Source organism: Vidua macroura, chromosome Z (genome assembly GCF_024509145.1).
Source record: "Vidua macroura isolate BioBank_ID:100142 chromosome Z, ASM2450914v1, whole genome shotgun sequence".
In the NCBI taxonomy this organism is placed as follows: domain Eukaryota; kingdom Metazoa; phylum Chordata; class Aves; order Passeriformes; family Viduidae; genus Vidua; species Vidua macroura.
The window spans coordinates 79,306,065-79,323,047 of record NC_071611.1 but is presented as its reverse complement, the minus strand read 5'-3'; the positions used below and the strand labels follow the sequence as shown (position 1 = coordinate 79,323,047).

The window sequence follows — 16,983 nt, the reverse complement described above, 5'->3', positions numbered from 1 at the left end:
CCTGCAGTTTTTACTTGCTGGCTATTGAAGACATCTCCTTTTTTCACAGCTGTGCCTTTCTTCTTGAGACAGAATGCAAACAATGCACAGCCTAGAGGGAATGTCTATTCCTTTTATTCTGTCCTTGTCACAAAGGGACTTGGAAACAAGAATCAATCAAGAAAACAACCTAGCCATGCATGTCTATCTCCATGCTCTTGTTTCCTTCTTTCAGCTACCTTGTGGATGGGCAGCGCTGGCTGGTCATGGAGTACATGGACGGAGGCACTCTGAGCGATGTCATCAGCGAGACCCACCTGTCTGAAGACGAGATGGCAGCCATCAGTCGGGAGGTCAGCAATCCCACCTGTGCTGCCCAGGGCTTGGGCAGGATTGTCTGGGAAACAGGGCTCCAACCTGGAGTGATTTCATGTGCCAAGCTTTGTTTCTGTGTTGCTGGTATGCTATGGGCAAGTAAAAGCCTCTCAAGTGAAATGCCTGCCAGTGCCCCTGCACTCACAGTACTCAGTTCTTGTACTCATATCTCCTACTGTTGTATTCTCACTCTGTCTCTTGTATTTGTATTTGCTGTTCTCCACCTTGCTTCCCTAAACTTTCATCTCGAGCCTGTCTGCACTGCATTCCTTGCCTGTAGAAGCAAATGTGCTTGTGGCAGCATTTGAAATGATCAGCAAAGAAAAAAGAGAGACTCATTTCTCTCAGTCCTCAACTGAAAAGGACAGTAGTGCAGCCAAAATGCTCTTTGCTTCAGGAAGGTGACTGTTGTGATACTTCCAAGTCTGTGCTGAGGCCAGCAACAAAACCTTTGTCATGCAGCCTCCCACCCCAAAGTGATCCACTTCACACCAAAGGGAGGGACTTTTTCTTTCTTGGCAAAACCCCTCACTTGTCCTCTGCATGGAGAAAGCACATCCACAGCAGCAGCAGCCATGCTGGCTGGTTTGCAGGGGACAGTCTACAACAACAGCAGCTGCTGTTGCTCTTTCAAAAGCTGACATGCCTTTCCTTAGAAAGGTCCTGCTCTGCAAGTGGTGGAGCAGCAAGCTCTTCCTCGCAATGGCACTCTGTTCTGCCATTACTCACCATTCCCCTGCAGAGGGAATCTTTTAGAGCTGTTTCCTTTCTTGTATAATGAAATCACATCATTAATTTTTGCCCTCCTGTTTCTGTTTTCTCTCTCAGTGCCTGCAAGGCCTGGATTTTCTTCACTCGAACCACGTGATCCACCGAGATGTGAAGAGCAGCAACATCCTTCTCAGAACCGACGGCTCTGTCAAGCTGGGTCAGTGTATTCTTGGTCAGGTGCAGCATTCCAGGGACGTGGGCTGTGGGGCTGCTTTGAGTGACTGCCAGCTTCCCAAAAATGGTGTTGGTGGCAGTGCAGGGAACCCTGCCACAAACTGTGGGCACAGTTGCAACATGCACAGAAGTATGACAAGGAACAAGGAGTCAAGAGTGGCGTTGCTCTGTGTGTGTCCCTTCCAGAGGGAGGGAGCTGCAAATCTAAAGCTTCAGAAAAATAAAAGGCTGGAGGTAGTCTAAAAAATGAGGCTTTTTTTTTGAAGTGGCCAATTCCATATTTCCTTGTCTAAAGCCCTGAGGAAACAGAGCGTGGACAGTTCTCCAGGAGACTCAACAGCACATTCTTAGACTGAGAGTGGGGAATTCTTTGGCTTGATTTCCTAACTTGAGCTGGCTTTCATGGTATGTTTTTTTCTCCACAGCTGACTCTGGCCTCTTTGCTCAGCTCACCCCTGAGCAGAGTCGACGGAGCTCAGTGGCCGGCACTTCTGGGTGGATGGCGCCTGAAGTGGTGACAGGTCAACCATGTGGCCCCAAAGTGGACATATGGTCTCTTGGAATCGTGGGCATCGAAATGGTGGAACGAGAAGTTCCTTACTGGAATGAAACTCCTGTTTCGGTAAGGTGCAAATACTCACTGATCCCGCTTGTCTTTCTCACCTGTCCCATGGTCAGTGTGCCATTGGACAAAATCCCATTGCCATCTGCTGGCACCACTTCCACCAAGGTCCCCTTCTGAAAATGTCCCTGCAGCACATCAGCATCTGCTGTCGATTTGGTTGCATCAGAAGGGAAGTGGCAGTTCAGAAACCTAACCAGTTCAGAAACCTGCCATTTTGGCCTCCAGCCATGCCTGACACTTTTCACTTGCTTTTTGAACAATGTTGGAGCTCTGTCTCTGAAGAAAAGGAATTTTTCCGTGGAATGGTTGGATGTGTGATAAATATCCTTCAAAATAGAGATTGAATCTTCCTAGTTTCAATTTTAGAGAAAAAGAGAAAAGAAAAAAAGAAAATGGAAAAGGAAAAGGAAGAGAAAAGGGAAAAGAAAAAAAGAAAAAGTAAGAGAAAAATGGAAAGGAAGAGGAAAAGGAAGAGAAAATAAGAAAAAAAGGAAAAGGGAAAAAAATAAAGAAAAAAAGAAAAAGAATAAAAAAAAAAAGGAGGAAAAACCACCAAAGCAATGCCCAAGCAAGTTCTGCTTGCTTTTCCCTTCATTTACCACAGCACATCAATTTTCCTCCAAACTGTAGCATCTTTTCCCAATCCTGTGGGTCTTCAAAACTTTCAGGCTTTCAAATCATCCATACATTGTTCAGTCTTGCGTGTGGGTGGCCTGGATAAGTTTAGGATGTGTTTTTCTCCGACTGCAGTTAGAATTGTACACTAAACTCTTGGCTGTTTCTGGGTACTTTAACAAGTTGATGAGCTTGCAGCCAGGTGCCCGGGGCTGGGATCCAATGTGGGCGGTTGACGCCGGTGCTGTGTTCCTTTACCACAGGAGCAGGGCCACCCCTGGCTTGCACAATTCTAAGGAGAGTGAGGACTCCAGCTCCCCACCATGTCCAGTGGCTGAGCACAGCTGCAGAGAGACAGGATAAAACCCTCTTTGTGACCTTTGGGGGTGTGGGAAAAGCGAAGGAATTTTTCCTCTGGGTTGAAGAAGAAAGTAACAAAGTCTCTTTGGTCACCATCTATTTCAGTGCCACCAGCACAGAGCTGTCACTATTGTGGTGGGCATTTTCATGGAGACTCCCAGGCCTCCTTCCATTGTTATTTCAGTCTATTTTAGATGGATTCTGCATCTGCATTTTTTTCAAGAGGAGAAAAAAAAAACAAAAAACTTGATGATTTTTGTTTCATGGAAGCTGTGCTAAAGGGACCAACAAGCACTGCAAAGATTCCTTTCATGTAATAATCCTTGGAAATAGTATGGATAGAATAAACTCCCCCTTCCAAATAGCCTGTCAGGCTGGTGCAAATCCTCAGAGAAGCAAAACATGCTTTTGCTGATGTAGTTCCCACTAACTAGGTCAGTCAATGAAATCAGCTGCCAAGGCAAGATGTGCTGAATGTTGGAAAAGCTGTGGCTGCATCGGGGTTTGGGTTTTTGGTTGGTAAAGGAAAGTCATCTCTGGGTCTCTCCAGGGCAGTTTCTGCAGAGTGGAGCTTAAACAATGGGATCTGAGAGAGCACTTACAGATGGGAAAGAAGCAGCTGGAGCCTTATGTTTCCTTTTTCCCCAGCCTCAACTCCTGATAGCCATACGAGGGACACCAAAGCTGCAGCAGCCCAACCGATTCTCGCCTTGCCTGCGTGACTTCCTGAGCTGCTGCCTGCTGAGAAACGAGGCACAGCGCTGGTCAGCCAAGGAGCTCCTGCAGGTAAAATGCAAAGGGGCTGCAGGTGAAAGAGTGTCTGAGGGATGGGCTCCTCCTCCACTGAGGTCCAAGGCATCAGATGAGCCCCCGTTCCTCCTCACCTCCACTCTTGGTGCTGTTCAAATGAAAACAGTGAAGAATCCTAGACTGGGCTGGCAGGGCCCTGTGAAGGTCATCTGGTCCAAGTGTCCTGCAATGAGCAGGGACATCTTCAAAGAGATCAGGTTGCTCAGAGCCCTTTCCCACCTGACCTGGAATACCTGCAGGCATGGGGCACCTACAAGCTCTTGGGACAATCTGTGCTGGTGTTGCACCATGCTCTGAGTAAACAAGTTCTTCCTTAGACCTACTCTTGATCCCCATTTTGTTTAAAAATATTTGCCCACATTCTATTGTTAAATGGCCATGTTAAAAAAGATGTCCCCCATTTTCTTCAAAGCCACTCTGAAGTCTTGGAAAGTGGCAATAAAGTCTCCCTGGGGCCTGTTCTTCACAAAGCTGAATAACTCCACCTCTCTCCGCATTTCCTGAGAGGACAGGTGCTCTGTTTTCTGGCTGTTTCTGGAACCCAAGGAAGCCCGTCCTGGCAGAGCAGTCTGGAGAGATTTGGCTGTGGGCAGGAGGGGCTGTGGGGGGCTCACTGTGAGCCTCTGAGGGGCCCTGGTTTCTGCCCCCCACCCCACCCTTAGAGGTTTCTGGCACGCAGACAGGGGCAGCTGAGAGGGACTTGTCCCAGCCCCATCTGCTGCCTGGCACGCTCAGGCAGAGGGGAACTGGCCCAGGCTTACTGCCAGGCTGTGTGGCAGAGAGGGAACTGCAGCAGCCAGCGCCACTCGGCTGGCCCTGCTGGGAAGGAAGGTGCCATCCAGCACAGGAGGGGCAGGGCATGCAAAGGTAGACACTGCTCTGTCTCCCTGTGGAAATTAGCACGGTGCCTGTCTCTCAAAGACAGGGACCTATGTGGCTCATTGGAGTTTCCTGAAAGGAAGAAACCCCAGGGACAGAAAGCACCATTTCTAGAGCACTGGCAGGGCAAAAATCCCAGCTAGATGGAGAAACCAGAATAAAGGGATAAGTGGGATTCTGGGCCAGGTTTGCCTGTGATGGCAAGGTCCTGCACATAAAAGATGGAGGTGCAGATGGTCCCATTGGTCCTCTTTCTGCATCTTTCTAGGAGCCAGAGGAATCCTCTGAAATACTGAGCTTGGAAAGTCACGGTTCATTGGTTTTTGTTGTTTTTTTTTCCTTTGGGCAGCATCCATTTGTAACACTTGCTGAGCCTGCGTCCTGCCTGGTGCCACTGATTGTTTCAGTGAAGAAGAGGAAGGAGACAAGAATGTGATAATCACATCAGGACCATTACCATTGACTTAGAGTAGGATTGTAGGTTAGGGTTGTGATTAGGGTTATGGTTAGGGTTAGGGTTAGGGTTAGGGTTAGGGTTATGATTAGGGTTAGGTTTAGGGTTAGGATTAGAGTTAAGGTTAGGGTTAGGGTTAGGGTTATGATTAGGGTAATGATTAGGGTTAGGGTTAGGGTTATGATTAGGGTTAGGTTTAGGGTTAGGATTAGAGTTAGGGTTAGGGTTAGGTTTATGATTAGGGTTATTATTAGGGTTATGATTAGGGTTATGATTAGGGTTATGATTAGGGTTAGGGTTAGGGTTATGATTAGGGTTAGGTTTAGGGTTACGATTAGGGTTAGGGTTAGGGTTAGGGTTAGGGTTAGGGGTTAGGGTTAGGGTTAGGGTTAGGGTTAGGGTTAGGTTAGGGTTAGGGTTAGGGTTAGGGTTAGGGTTAGGGGTTAGGGTTAGGGTTAGGGTTAGGGTTAGGGTTAGGGGTTAGGGTTAGGGTTAGGGTTAGGGTTAGGCTTTAGGGTTAGGGTTAGGGTTAGGGTTAGGGTTAGAGTTAGGGTTAGGGTTAGCGTTATGATTAGGGTTAGGGTTAGGGTTAGGGTTAGGGTTATGATTAGGGTTATGATTAGGGTTAGGGTTAGGGTTATGATTAGGGTTAGGTTTAGGGTTACGATTAGAGTTAGGATTAGGGTTAGGGTAAAGTTAGGGTAGGATTTTCTAATCGGACTTGGAACAATAGGATTGGAAATGAATAAAGTTTCTGAAACCACACTTCTCCTTGAAGATTCCCTTCTTTCTCACTCTGTGAATAACCTCGTGATTTTCTTATGAATTGTCAGTTGTTTCCAAAAGGTGGAAAGTGACACTTATGGAGTCTTTGGCACAGTGTGGAAGTGGGGAAAGCTCTTCTTCATTCATCTTCTCCAGACCACGCTGCCTTTGGAATACGGCCCACTGGTCTGTTTTTGCCCAGCTGTGGTACTTCTAGTTGAGGCAGAAAAGGCAATGGCATTAGCAGGAAAAACCAAAGGGGGAGTGGGGAAGCCAAACCATCCTGTGCTGATGCAGGCCTTCAGCTGTGACTCCAGAGCATTTGGGCGCTTGCCACTTGGATTTGTATCCCTAAGTGCAATGTCTCTGGCTGGAGGAGAGCCTTGCTCAGCTGAGAAAGCAGCAAGATCAGAGAGGGTGCTCTGAAAGGTCTCCTGCGGTGCAGAGCTGTCAGCGACTGTGAGGTGAGAGCGGGCCCGGCCTTGCCCGGGCTGGAGCCGCAGCAGAGCCCCGGCAGAGCCCGGAGCAGCCTGAGCCTCGGCAGAGGCAGGCTGCCAGGAGGCCCTTGTAGCTGCAGGAGGCAGCAGCCCGGCCCTGCGTGCCTCTTCCTGGTGTCATGAATGAGGTGCCATATGTCAAGTTCAATAAACTGCAAGATTTAAACTTTAGCAGCAATTTTAATTGAGGTATAAAAAAATATAAAATAATAATAAAATCAAATATAATGAAGTAGTTACAAATAGAAATTTGGCAGTGGTTCTGATAAAGCATAAGCAAAACCAACCGGGGGACGGGGGAGGACCTCTCACCCTGCCGCACGTACAAAAGGCAAAAGAATCCAAGCACAACTTTTATACTGTATGCTAATACATATTCATCAATAGTTCCTGTAAATCTCCTCCCAGTTTTGATTCTTGAAGTCTACGTCACCATATTACACAGCGCATGTTCCCGTTGTTGCTGGGGGTCTTCTGGACTCTTCAGGGGTCTTCTTGGATGAAGGCCGATGGTCTTCCTGGCTGTCCTCTGAATAACCTGGCAGGTTGCGCATGCACATGGAGCTTGGTGTTATATAAGTAAGCATTATGTTCCTGTTTTGGGTTCTCTATCTGGAATTATATCAACTGCTTTGTCTTCAAGGCTGTTCTTGCCTAAGAAGAAGTTGCCTGGACTTTTATTTGTCTCAATGTCGATTCCACTCTTGGAAGTTTTCCCAACTTTGTCCTTCCCAAGGCCGTTTGTGCTAAAATATCTCAATACTCCATCCTGGATCTTATGAACATCTGCGAACATCTGTTTTGTGATGCTAATGACATATCGCTTTCCCCTATTACTTTTTAACAAATATTTTCTGAAATATCAATATAGTTACAATTATTAGCACAAATCATCTTCATTTATCACATCTCTATCTGGCTGTGTTTGAAGGTAGAGGGTCAAAGCAAACTCCCTTGGTTCCTCCCTGAGCCCTGCCCAAGAGGAGGATGAAACCAGATGTGCCCGCACTAGAAGTTATGGTAGCTTGTTTATTCAACAGTATAAAATCTGGGCCCTCTCACAGCAAAGTTGGCAGCCTGGCCTGAGGGTGGGCGAACCACATAGGAATTCCCCGTTACTGGGAGTGCTTCTCCAATCCTTTGGTGTGACAGGGCATCCCCAGCTGACGTGTGTGTCAGGACAATGGTCAAGTATTAGGGTAACTGGTGATGTGTCTTTCTTCATCCCTACAGGCAATCTTTTGTAGCAATAATCAGGTACATTGCTTAGCTTATCCTTCTGTACTTCTTTGCTGCTTTGCCCTACAGGAAATGACACTTCTTCCTTAAGTTGGTGTGGGTGTCTTTGGTGCTGACCCTGCCAGCAAGCCATTCCCTTCAGAATTGGACTCGGTGGATCCCTTCCAACACAGAACGCTCTGTGATTCTGTGATCACTTCTACAAAGTTTGCTCAGAATGACTTTCAGCTAAAACACTTGAAATTATTTGCTGAAATTAGAGTTGGTAGATAGTTCTTGTTGGTAAACAATGGAGGGAGAGAACAGCTTCATGTGGTTTTTTGGGGCGTTGCCTCAATTTTGTGGGTTCCTCCCTCCATTTAGAGATATCGCACCTCCCTTTTGGGGGTCTCCACCCAGCGACTTTGGCTTCCACTCCTTCCACTTTGGGGCCCCCCTTGAATTTTGTGCACCCCATCCCCATGTTCCACCCATGCCCAGCGTCCCCAGTGTGCACTGAATGGCCAGCAAGGGACTGGGGAATGCTGGGACCCACAGTGATGTCAGCCATCCCTCCTGGTTACACACAGGACTCCTCGGCCCTTTTTGGGGTGCCCTGGAGTGCCAAGGCCACGGTGAGGAAATGTCTTTGCTGCCATGCTGTGCAGGATCTTGCTTGGCTCATTATGGCCTCATGTCCCCTGTGAAAAGAAGTGACAGCACCAGCACCAATCTGTTTTCTCTCTAACTGGAAACAGCTATTCTGAAACAGTCTACAACAGCATTTCAGTTTACATAACACATTATGTTTCTTACTCCATCATGTCACACGATTAATTTGGGTGAACTAAGTTTTTTCCTAACCTATTTCTGTGTTTGAAAAAAAAAGACCTTGATATTAAGGACATATGAGTTTCCCTCATAGCATCAGGTATTACTCCTTTCCTATTAATGAAGTCTTTGAAGATATCCAGTTCATGCCACAAAACATCTTGATCTTCCTTGTTGCTGTCAGGGATTAATGAATATATAAATCCAGCAAAGTTATCACACTTGTTGCACAGTGCCTTTAAAGTACATTAACTGATGGCAACAGTTCTAATTGTTAATATTTATTGTACCTTGATTACGTAAGTCATTACAAGGTAAAGAGTTCCTCTGGCATTTTATTAACTGAAACTGCTTGCAAGTTAAGCATGCATACACTCACTGGTCTCATATGGTCTCAGGCTCTGCAGATTTCCAAATTACATCGCTCACATTAGTTCTTGCTGGATGACCAGGGCACTGTAGTATGGAGCCAACACACTTCCATACTCTTCCAAGGCATTTAAAGCAGAAAATATTGCACCTATCCTTTCAGATGCTATCTGCTAAGCCTCACAGTTGGCCAGTTCTCACAATTTTTAAACTAATCTCCCACTTCTCGTCTAATCTAGATAACACTTTATCTTTTGTTCTCATCTTAGATGCATGCTTCACACACTAGCTTTCTTTCTGGATCAGAAATTCACCCATTCCTTATCTTCTCCCTGCTCATTGTGAACAATTTTTGGTTTGGTTGAATTCATTTTTTTCCTGCTATCTTTTCCTTCTGGGCATCAGCTGTAGTTAACTTTTTTTTGCATTTGTACCAGTCCCAAGAAAACCTGGTGCAATGGTTTCTGACTTTCCCTGATAACAAAGCAAAAAATGTGAATTGCAGATGGCAAAACCCCCACATTTAAAAGACAAACTATGCTGTGCAGCAGAAAGTACAATTCCACTTGAAGCATCCCTGGTGGGAGGGGTATGTGGTGCCTAGAAAGTTGTGAAGAGAACAAGGAAGGAGGGCAAGGAGTGAGAGTTCTGTACTGCTGTGAGTAGCAAAATAGATTTGATATTTCTCAAAATAAATATTTAAAAGTTTGTATGTTTTCTGTTTAAGACTGGGGGTTTTAACTGTCAAGCCGTTGGGTATTTCTCTTCTTATGCAAGTTAAATAAATCTTTCGTTTTTCAATATAATTTATAATGCACAATATAAATTTTTCCATAATGCCCTGATTTCTAAATTCAAATAAGCATATACAAGACAGTCAATGCCAACGTTAATAACAATGCTGTAGCACTACTAGCTGCACTTAATCTCCAACATTGATATACCCAAAATCAGACATCTCTGAAAGATGAGCAAGAGACACCTGATTTCCAGAGATGCTGGACTTTCCGGAGTTTTCACCAAATCAACAGCACACCTAAGTTCTTCTGATCTCTGAAAGTCAAGTCTACCTCAAATCAGATGTTGAACAATAGAAAAAGAAAAGCACTGTAAACCTCTCCAAATTTACCTAGAAGTGGTTTTGCAGTAGAAAACAGCTGAAGTCACTGCATAAAAAGATGCCAAATGACCAAAATCAACTGACCAAAAAAATGGAAGAACTTCCTTCTAGATAACATTCAGCCCTAGCATTTTCAATTAATCTCTTTCAAAACCCACTAACAAAACAGTAAGTTAATTTGCAAACAGAAGTTTTAATTTAGTAACATTCCTTTGAGCAAGGTAGCCAGGGTGTGCAATGCAGAACTTTCTCAGCATCCAGAGCCCAACTGTCCAGAATACCATCTCTTTCAATTTCCTAAATACTACATCCAGCCCTTTTCACACACTTGCTAAAAAGTTCCCTGTTGCTCCATGAGGTTCTCGGTTAATAGACATGTCAGGGTTATCCGAGTGACACTGTCACCCAGCACAGATGGGTTCTCTTGGGGATATTGGCAGAGTGAGGATAGCACTAAACCATAGGTACAATTCAAACTTTGTTTTCTTAACAGGATGTTATGATTGATACAGAAGAGAATTTATTATTAGAATGGTACAGGATTTCTACAAGCAGAGTCAACATAGTACAATCTGTAACTAGCACGGTAGGGAATTTATAATACAATTTAACTTATAATTTCTCATCACCTGAATCTCTGCAGCTCAGGTCAGATCCCAATCCATGGTTTGCTGTATCAGTATTACAATGACAATCTCGAGGGGCTGGGGAGCCAGAAGTTGCAGGGGCTGCCTGGGAAGTCAGAGCAGGGCCTGGCAGCCAGGACCACCCAGCCATGGCAGCCAGATCAGCCCAGGGTATCAGACACTTCCCTGGGACAACAAAGGGCAGGCTGGGACACGGGACCAGGGTGGAGCTGGCTTGGCCACCAGGCACTCACATAACGTGACTCTGCACACGTATACCAAGCTACTAAGATGCAGGTATGCTCAGATCTGAATCTGTGCCTAGCCTATATAAAGCATGCCCAGGTAATATAAGGACTAAATAGAAGTAATTTCCTATGTAAACCTACTTTTTTTTTTTTTTTTTTTTTTTTTTTTTGTGAAATGAAATTAAAAACATAATTTATTTTCTATAATGCAGCTTACAAACCACATATTTTTTGATGTTGCTGTAAGATAGATGGGAGAGTTAGCTATTCTAATTGCTGCCACTGCTTAGGTATTCAGACTGAAGATTTTTATGTACACTATGATCAAAAGCAATGCCTGATGGTGTCAAAGGAGAGATTATACCGTGTTTCAGCTGGCTTCAGATAAAGACCATCTTTGTTTACTGACCTTCACTGTAAAAAGATTTTAAGTAACAGACATATAATGTGAGTTCAAATTAATGTTATAGAAAACATCACTGTGTACAGCAAACTGCATCTGCTGCCAACAGAGTAATGGTTTAGCTAGGAAATTGCTAGGTTAAATTCTCATCAAAATCTTGTGTCTGAAGTCAGTGTATTACCCTCTTCACATTAGTTTGTTTAGATCCACTTCTCATCACAGATCTATGATTTAAAGCTCCATCTAGAAATATAAGTCTTGTGCAGCCTTTGCTGTGGAATTCTTAGCAAGTAGAGCTGTTTGAAAACTCTTACAACAGTATATTCAAAAGATTTTTTTTCAATCTAGGATTAAAAATACTTTAGAGAGAATATTAATTTTTAGATAGAATATTAATGCCTCTTTTGAGAAGCTTCCTAATAATTTTTCACCTTTATAAATGCTCAACCACCTTGTAAAACTGTTCTGAAAAGTGTACTTTTTTGTGATGATGATGATTAATAGAAATGAGAACAGATTTGCCCCTTTTTCCAAAAATATCCTAAACTGCTCTCCTACTCAGACAGGTTCCTATTCCTGGATCTTACATAAGGATCCACATTTTGGATACAGAAAGTTAGAAGTTCATTTCCTCATTTCTTGTATATACATGTAAACAAAGATATTGAATAGTCCCACTATTTTTTTTGCCAAAGTATGTTATTTGAAGCTGTATTTCTGTTAACAAAATACCACTTTGGTCAAAAAAAGTGGGGGCACATGTCAAGATAAATGGTCTTTTTGTAGACTGTGACTAGGAAGTAACCTCAAAACCTTTTGCTGCAAGCTACTGATGACTGCAATAGGTAAATCTGTTCTGTGCTCCAGAAAATTTCTGCAACATAGGTTTTGTTTTCATCAAAATATTTCAGTGAAACAGTATTCTAGTAGGAAATTACATTCTGGATAAATTAATCTCCCTAGGGAGCACATCAGTTCCTGTTTCAGCAAAGACACAAGCACATGAATGACGGGGATGAAATCCTTCTGCCTTCAGTCGACTCCTAAGCTCACAAGACATGGGATCCCTGCAGTTTTCATGCTGCCTTGATAACATGTTGTAGACACAGAAAGATCTGCTAGCACAGGATCATTCAACTCTCCCTCCTGTCCTCTGTCATTTGCTCACCCTGGAAACTAGAGTTTCTCAATTTAGGAGTGAGGAGTAGTGGAGAAAGCTGTGGGAAGACCTGGGGCATATCTGACCCTGTTGGGAATCACGCTCTTCCCAGCCTTCGTCCTGGAGTCGTTGCTGAACTCTCTGGATGCCTTGAGGGCACTGAAGGGTTGCGGCTCAGTTCAGTTCAGCAGTGATGTGGGAAATGGATTTGTAGAGACAAAGACCAAGTTCTGCACTGTGGCAAGTGAGCACCTGAGAGAGGTTGTTTTACAAGGACAGAACTGATCAAAAGGCTTTTTCCTTGATGTCTCAAAAATCTATAAGAACTGAAGTAAGGGAAGTGGAAAAGACAGAGAAGTAAGGAATGATGTGTCAGTAGATGATAGGAGAGGTTCCAGAAATGGGGCAGAGGCAATCACCCGCATCAGCAGCCAAAGGTCTGGGGAACTATCAATGGATCAGTGTATCCAGGAGTGTGCAGTAGAGCAAGAAATGCCCATTTTCACTGCAGTTAATTTATTAAACAAATATCTCTCAATAGAATTTGACATCAGTCTTACTTCCCTAAATGTGTATAAATACATAACTTACTTCATGGCAACATTAATGATCACAGCAGCCAACAGCTGTCTGCTTACAAATTTACTATAATGCTTAAACCCCTACATACTGGAATTCCTTTTTTTTTTTTTTCAAAATAATCAAGGAACTGAAAAGAGAAATAAATCTTGTGCTCTTTCATTAACTTGGTCTTGAAGAATTGGCTCACCAGTGATCCTTGCATCATATTTCAACAGCTACGAAGTCTTACAGCACTTAAAATCTTTAAAAAATCCCAAACAAACAAAAACCAGAAAGACTAATTATTTTGCAGCCAAACCTGACACAATCGAACACAGTACAGAATTGATAATACTGTTTCACTAACTTCCTTTGCAGTTCTTTTTCTGGTAGAACTGGCACCTTTTGTGGAACATAAGAGTGTTTACAAGAGAGAAAATGTTCTGCAAACTGAAAAGAAGTCAGCAAAAGTGCCTCTAGGGAGGGTAAAATAAGAATACCTAATTGTATTTAAACATGCAGATGTATTTTTGCATAAAACTGTGCTGCTTCTTAATTCTTCTTATAAAAAATACATGGGTATTTGGACATATGTTAATACAAGGAAATCATTCTTATTCCAGGGGTTATTTGTTTCGAGTCAACATTAGCCAGAAGGTATTTCTGAGGCCAATCATGAAAACGGAATTTTTAAATCCTTACAGATTGTTATTTTTAATATGAAAAACCACAGCTAGTGATTTTTATTAAGAGAATACGTATAAAGAATAAAACCTCCATGTCTAAGAGCCTGGGTAAGCACAATTCTTTGCTTATTCATATGCTGAGTGCAGACTGCAACTCAGTATTTAGCAGGGCTGCAGCAGGCAGTGCGTGCCTGACCACACTCTCCTCTTTTTTCACCCTTCTAATAGCATTGGACAGTCAAAAAAGCAGTGAAGAAGAAAGGCATGTATTAAGGAATTTGTTATGCAGGATGCACTCAGGCTTGACGCCAGTCTCAGCCATGTAGATGAGACTTAACCCAACAGTTAGTTATCTCTGTGCCCTGCTGTATTTACAGGATTGCAAACTGAGAGCAGAATTGAACCTGAGGAATCATTTTTCAGAATCATGGAGCTTTTTGTCTATAGGAAGGCAAGATGATGCTGTTAAGAGGCAAAAACTGTTAAGAGATCTGGGTTCATAATTAAAGATTTCTGATGTGACTCTTTCAAATTAGTTATGAGCTCTCATTTTTTACTCTTGATACCAAGGATGATAAGAGGAATGCTCATCTTATTCAGCTGAAGTGTTTAATTTTCCATAATAACTGTGATCTGCTTTGCGGTGGCAGTACTGAATGTCACAGGAACAGCTATGAGGACCTAGCATTATGTACTTTGATTGAAGATACACAGTCAGATAGCTGAACTGAAAACTGAAAAAAAATTTAAAAATAACCTTAGAACAGATCAATTGTTCCGCTCCAGTGTGATCTGTCAGTGCAGAATTATGCTGAAGTTAGTCTTGTAAAAGCTTTGGTAGAGGTGGCTTAAGAGCTGTTTTTCAGTCAGCTGCATCAGACAGTGAGTGTTTATCTTCTATTTATTTAATTGCTCACTTCAGTTCACAACTGAGGATGTTTGTTCAAACGGAGGAGTAGTTTGTTCTTCTTCCAAGTACTCTCCTTCTGACCGATGATGTTTCCAAAGCAGCAGCCTTCAATCCCGAGCCCTGTGTCAAGCCCAAGAGGATTGGGTTTAGTTTCTACCTCGTGTCCTCAGCGTGGAGTCAAAGGACAGCAGGAAAAGACGATCCAAATCCAAGGGCAAGTAACACTTTACAGAGTGAGGAGGCCGAGGGCCAAGATGACCCTCGCCACAGCTACGTTTAATACCATGAATTAAAGCACGTAATTTATGACCGGACAGGGCACCAGTGCCACGTTTTGGCCACAGCCATACACATACCTCGGTACTAGGCAGGCTTGGCCCTACCGTCGGGAAAAGAGCCAATTTCCTTCCCTTCGGCCCGACGGGGCTGTGGGTGACTCCACGCAGGCCCCGCCCGCCGCCAGCGCCGCCCCTCGGGCCGAGCAGCTGCGGCCCCCGATCCGTGTGGGGCCGTGTGGGGCCGTGTCGGGGCCATGTCGCGACACAGGCGGGTTCTGCGGCGGCAGCCCGGCGGGGCTGCGGGGGACTGGGCTGCCGGCGCCGCGGGGCGCGCCCGGGCCGAGGCCCTCAGGGAGGTCGGCGTGGACGAGGTGGTGGAAATGGCGGTGCAGCTCGCCCTGGAGCGGTTCCGGAGCGGGGACGAGGCGGGTGCGCGGCACAGCCCGGCCCGGGGGCAGCCTGCGGCTGTTGGGAGGGCGCTGGCAGCGGGTCAGGGAGGGGATCCTGCCCCTCTGCCCGGCCCTAGTGAGGCACGGCTGGGGTGCTGTGTCCGGCTCTGGGCTCCCCAGCACAGAGACAGGGAGCCACTGCAGGGGTCCGGCAGAGACCACCGAGATGAGATGAGAGGTCTGGAGCATCTCTTATCAGGAGAGGTGTGGGAGTTGGTCCTGTTAAGCCTAGAGGAGACCGACAGGGGATCTCACTAATGCATATGAAGATCTTCAAGATGAGTCCCAGGAAGGCGGTGCAGAATTTCTGGTGGCAGGACAAGGAGCAGGGGCCATAACTTAAAACACAAGAAGTTCCACCTGAACATGAGGGAGAACTTCTTTCCTTTGCGAGTGGCAGAGCACTGAAACTGCTGCCCAGGGAAAGTGCTGAGTTTGCCCCTCTGGAGACATCCCAAACCCTAGATGTGTTCCTCTGTCAGCTGCTCCAGGTGACCCTGCAGGGGGTTGCACTGGCTGGTCTCCCTTCCAATCCTAGCAATTCTGTGGTTCTGTAACACTGAGTTGTCAAGATTAGTGCCTGTTGCATTGTTACTGTTTTCTCATTATTATTTATCATTCTTCTAGAGATGGAATTTCCTTCTAGTTTCACTAGTACTGAAAGAGCATTTGTTCACCGGCTCTGTCAGTCTCTTGGACTGGTATCTAAAAGCAAAGGGTGAGTCAGGGTACAATTTTCAGTTTTTTGGTGCAGACCAATAGAATTTCAAGACTAATGATAACCTGACTGATGTTTTCAACATACTCAACTGTGTTGCAAGGAATAGTATTAGAGAAAAAAGTGTAAAAGAGAAATGAGCATCTGTGTTCATTGCTGTATGCATGCTTGGAAAAGCTTGTGACATGCCTTTTGGGACAGCTTGCTTTTATACTTTGTGGATTTAATGGCTCCATTAAAAAAGCTTCTCACTGTGATTTCTGGTTTTTTTTTCCCAAAGATTTTGCATAGCATCTCCTACCTTGACAGATCAAAGTCAACCTAGAGTAGGTTCCTTTTTCCTAAAATATGTTTTCTTCTCCCGCCGACAGAAAAGGAGCCAATCGCTACCTGACTGTAAGGAAGAAGGATGTATCAGAGGCACACGCAGGCATGACTTGTGCCTTGGCTCTCCGTACGAAACACGCTGTTCGGAGTCTGATTCAGCGCTTTCCCGTCACAAATAAGGAACGCACGGAACTCCTGCCAAGGACAGAGCGAGGAAATGCCTGTGCTGTTGAATCTGGTACGTTGGGTGTGTGTTCTGCTTTGGACTTGTCCATCGCCACCACTTGGAAAAACCACCTGCAGCCCAAAGACAAAAGAAACCTCTTTCTGTTCTGTCCCCTCTCGTGTCCTAACAGACACCTTCTTGCAAACGCATTAATTTTCCTTACTTTTAAGGTCTTTTGGAACTGGTGCTGTGAGGAACTTGGGAAGTCATATCATGCACATGGTGATGTCCACCTTGTGTTGTGTTACTTTAGAATCTTTGAGCCAGTTCCAGCCAAACCTTTTTGGAAGCACAGTTTGAAATGTGGCTCCATAAAAATTCTGTGAGGTGGGATTGAAGAGTCAGTGTTCCCCTGCTGCTGTAAGAACACCCATATGAGAAAATGAAGTTGTCTGTTCTGCTTGTAGAAATTAATGTCCTTGATAAATGAAGAATTTTAATTTTTATTTCTTCATCTCTACAAAATAGATTTGGTCCTTAAGAGACTACTGTCCAGACTTCTTGATTTCTTGAATATGGAAGAGTTCACTGAAAGACAAACTTCTGATAA

At 44.5% G+C, this 16,983-nt stretch overlaps 2 protein-coding genes across 2 annotated transcripts; both read left to right on the top strand.

The window, feature by feature from the left end:
- Positions 1–301: 301 nt before the first annotated feature.
- Positions 302–4,026, top strand: LOC128822416 (serine/threonine-protein kinase PAK 1-like). Its single transcript, XM_054004116.1, has 5 exons — positions 302–332; positions 1,183–1,282; positions 1,725–1,921; positions 3,548–3,685; positions 3,949–4,026. Exons 1-5 carry the CDS (start codon positions 312–314, stop codon positions 4,024–4,026), a joined length of 534 nt encoding a protein of 177 aa, XP_053860091.1. The 5' UTR covers positions 302–311.
- A 10,922-nt stretch (positions 4,027–14,948) lies between these two features.
- LOC128822415 (3'-5' RNA helicase YTHDC2-like) lies at positions 14,949–16,733 on the top strand. Its single transcript, XM_054004115.1, has 4 exons — positions 14,949–15,142; positions 15,790–15,880; positions 16,252–16,445; positions 16,687–16,733. Exons 1-4 carry the CDS (start codon positions 14,968–14,970, stop codon positions 16,731–16,733), a joined length of 507 nt encoding a protein of 168 aa, XP_053860090.1. The 5' UTR covers positions 14,949–14,967.
- The last annotated feature ends 250 nt before the right edge of the window (positions 16,734–16,983 follow it).

Coding starts and splice junctions, on each gene's coding strand:
- LOC128822415 (XM_054004115.1), top strand. CDS start 14,968: ATGTCGCGACACAGGCGGGTTCTGCGGCGGCAGCCCGGCGGGGCTGCG. Junction 15,881..16,251: donor CTGGTATCTAAAAGCAAAGG/GTGAGTCAGGGT, acceptor TCCCGCCGACAG/AAAAGGAGCCAATCGCTACC. Junction 16,446..16,686: donor TGCCTGTGCTGTTGAATCTG/GTACGTTGGGTG, acceptor GTGTTACTTTAG/AATCTTTGAGCCAGTTCCAG.
- LOC128822416 (XM_054004116.1), top strand. CDS start 312: ATGGCAGCCATCAGTCGGGAG. Junction 333..1,182: donor TGGCAGCCATCAGTCGGGAG/GTCAGCAATCCC, acceptor TTTCTCTCTCAG/TGCCTGCAAGGCCTGGATTT. Junction 1,283..1,724: donor CGACGGCTCTGTCAAGCTGG/GTCAGTGTATTC, acceptor TTTTCTCCACAG/CTGACTCTGGCCTCTTTGCT.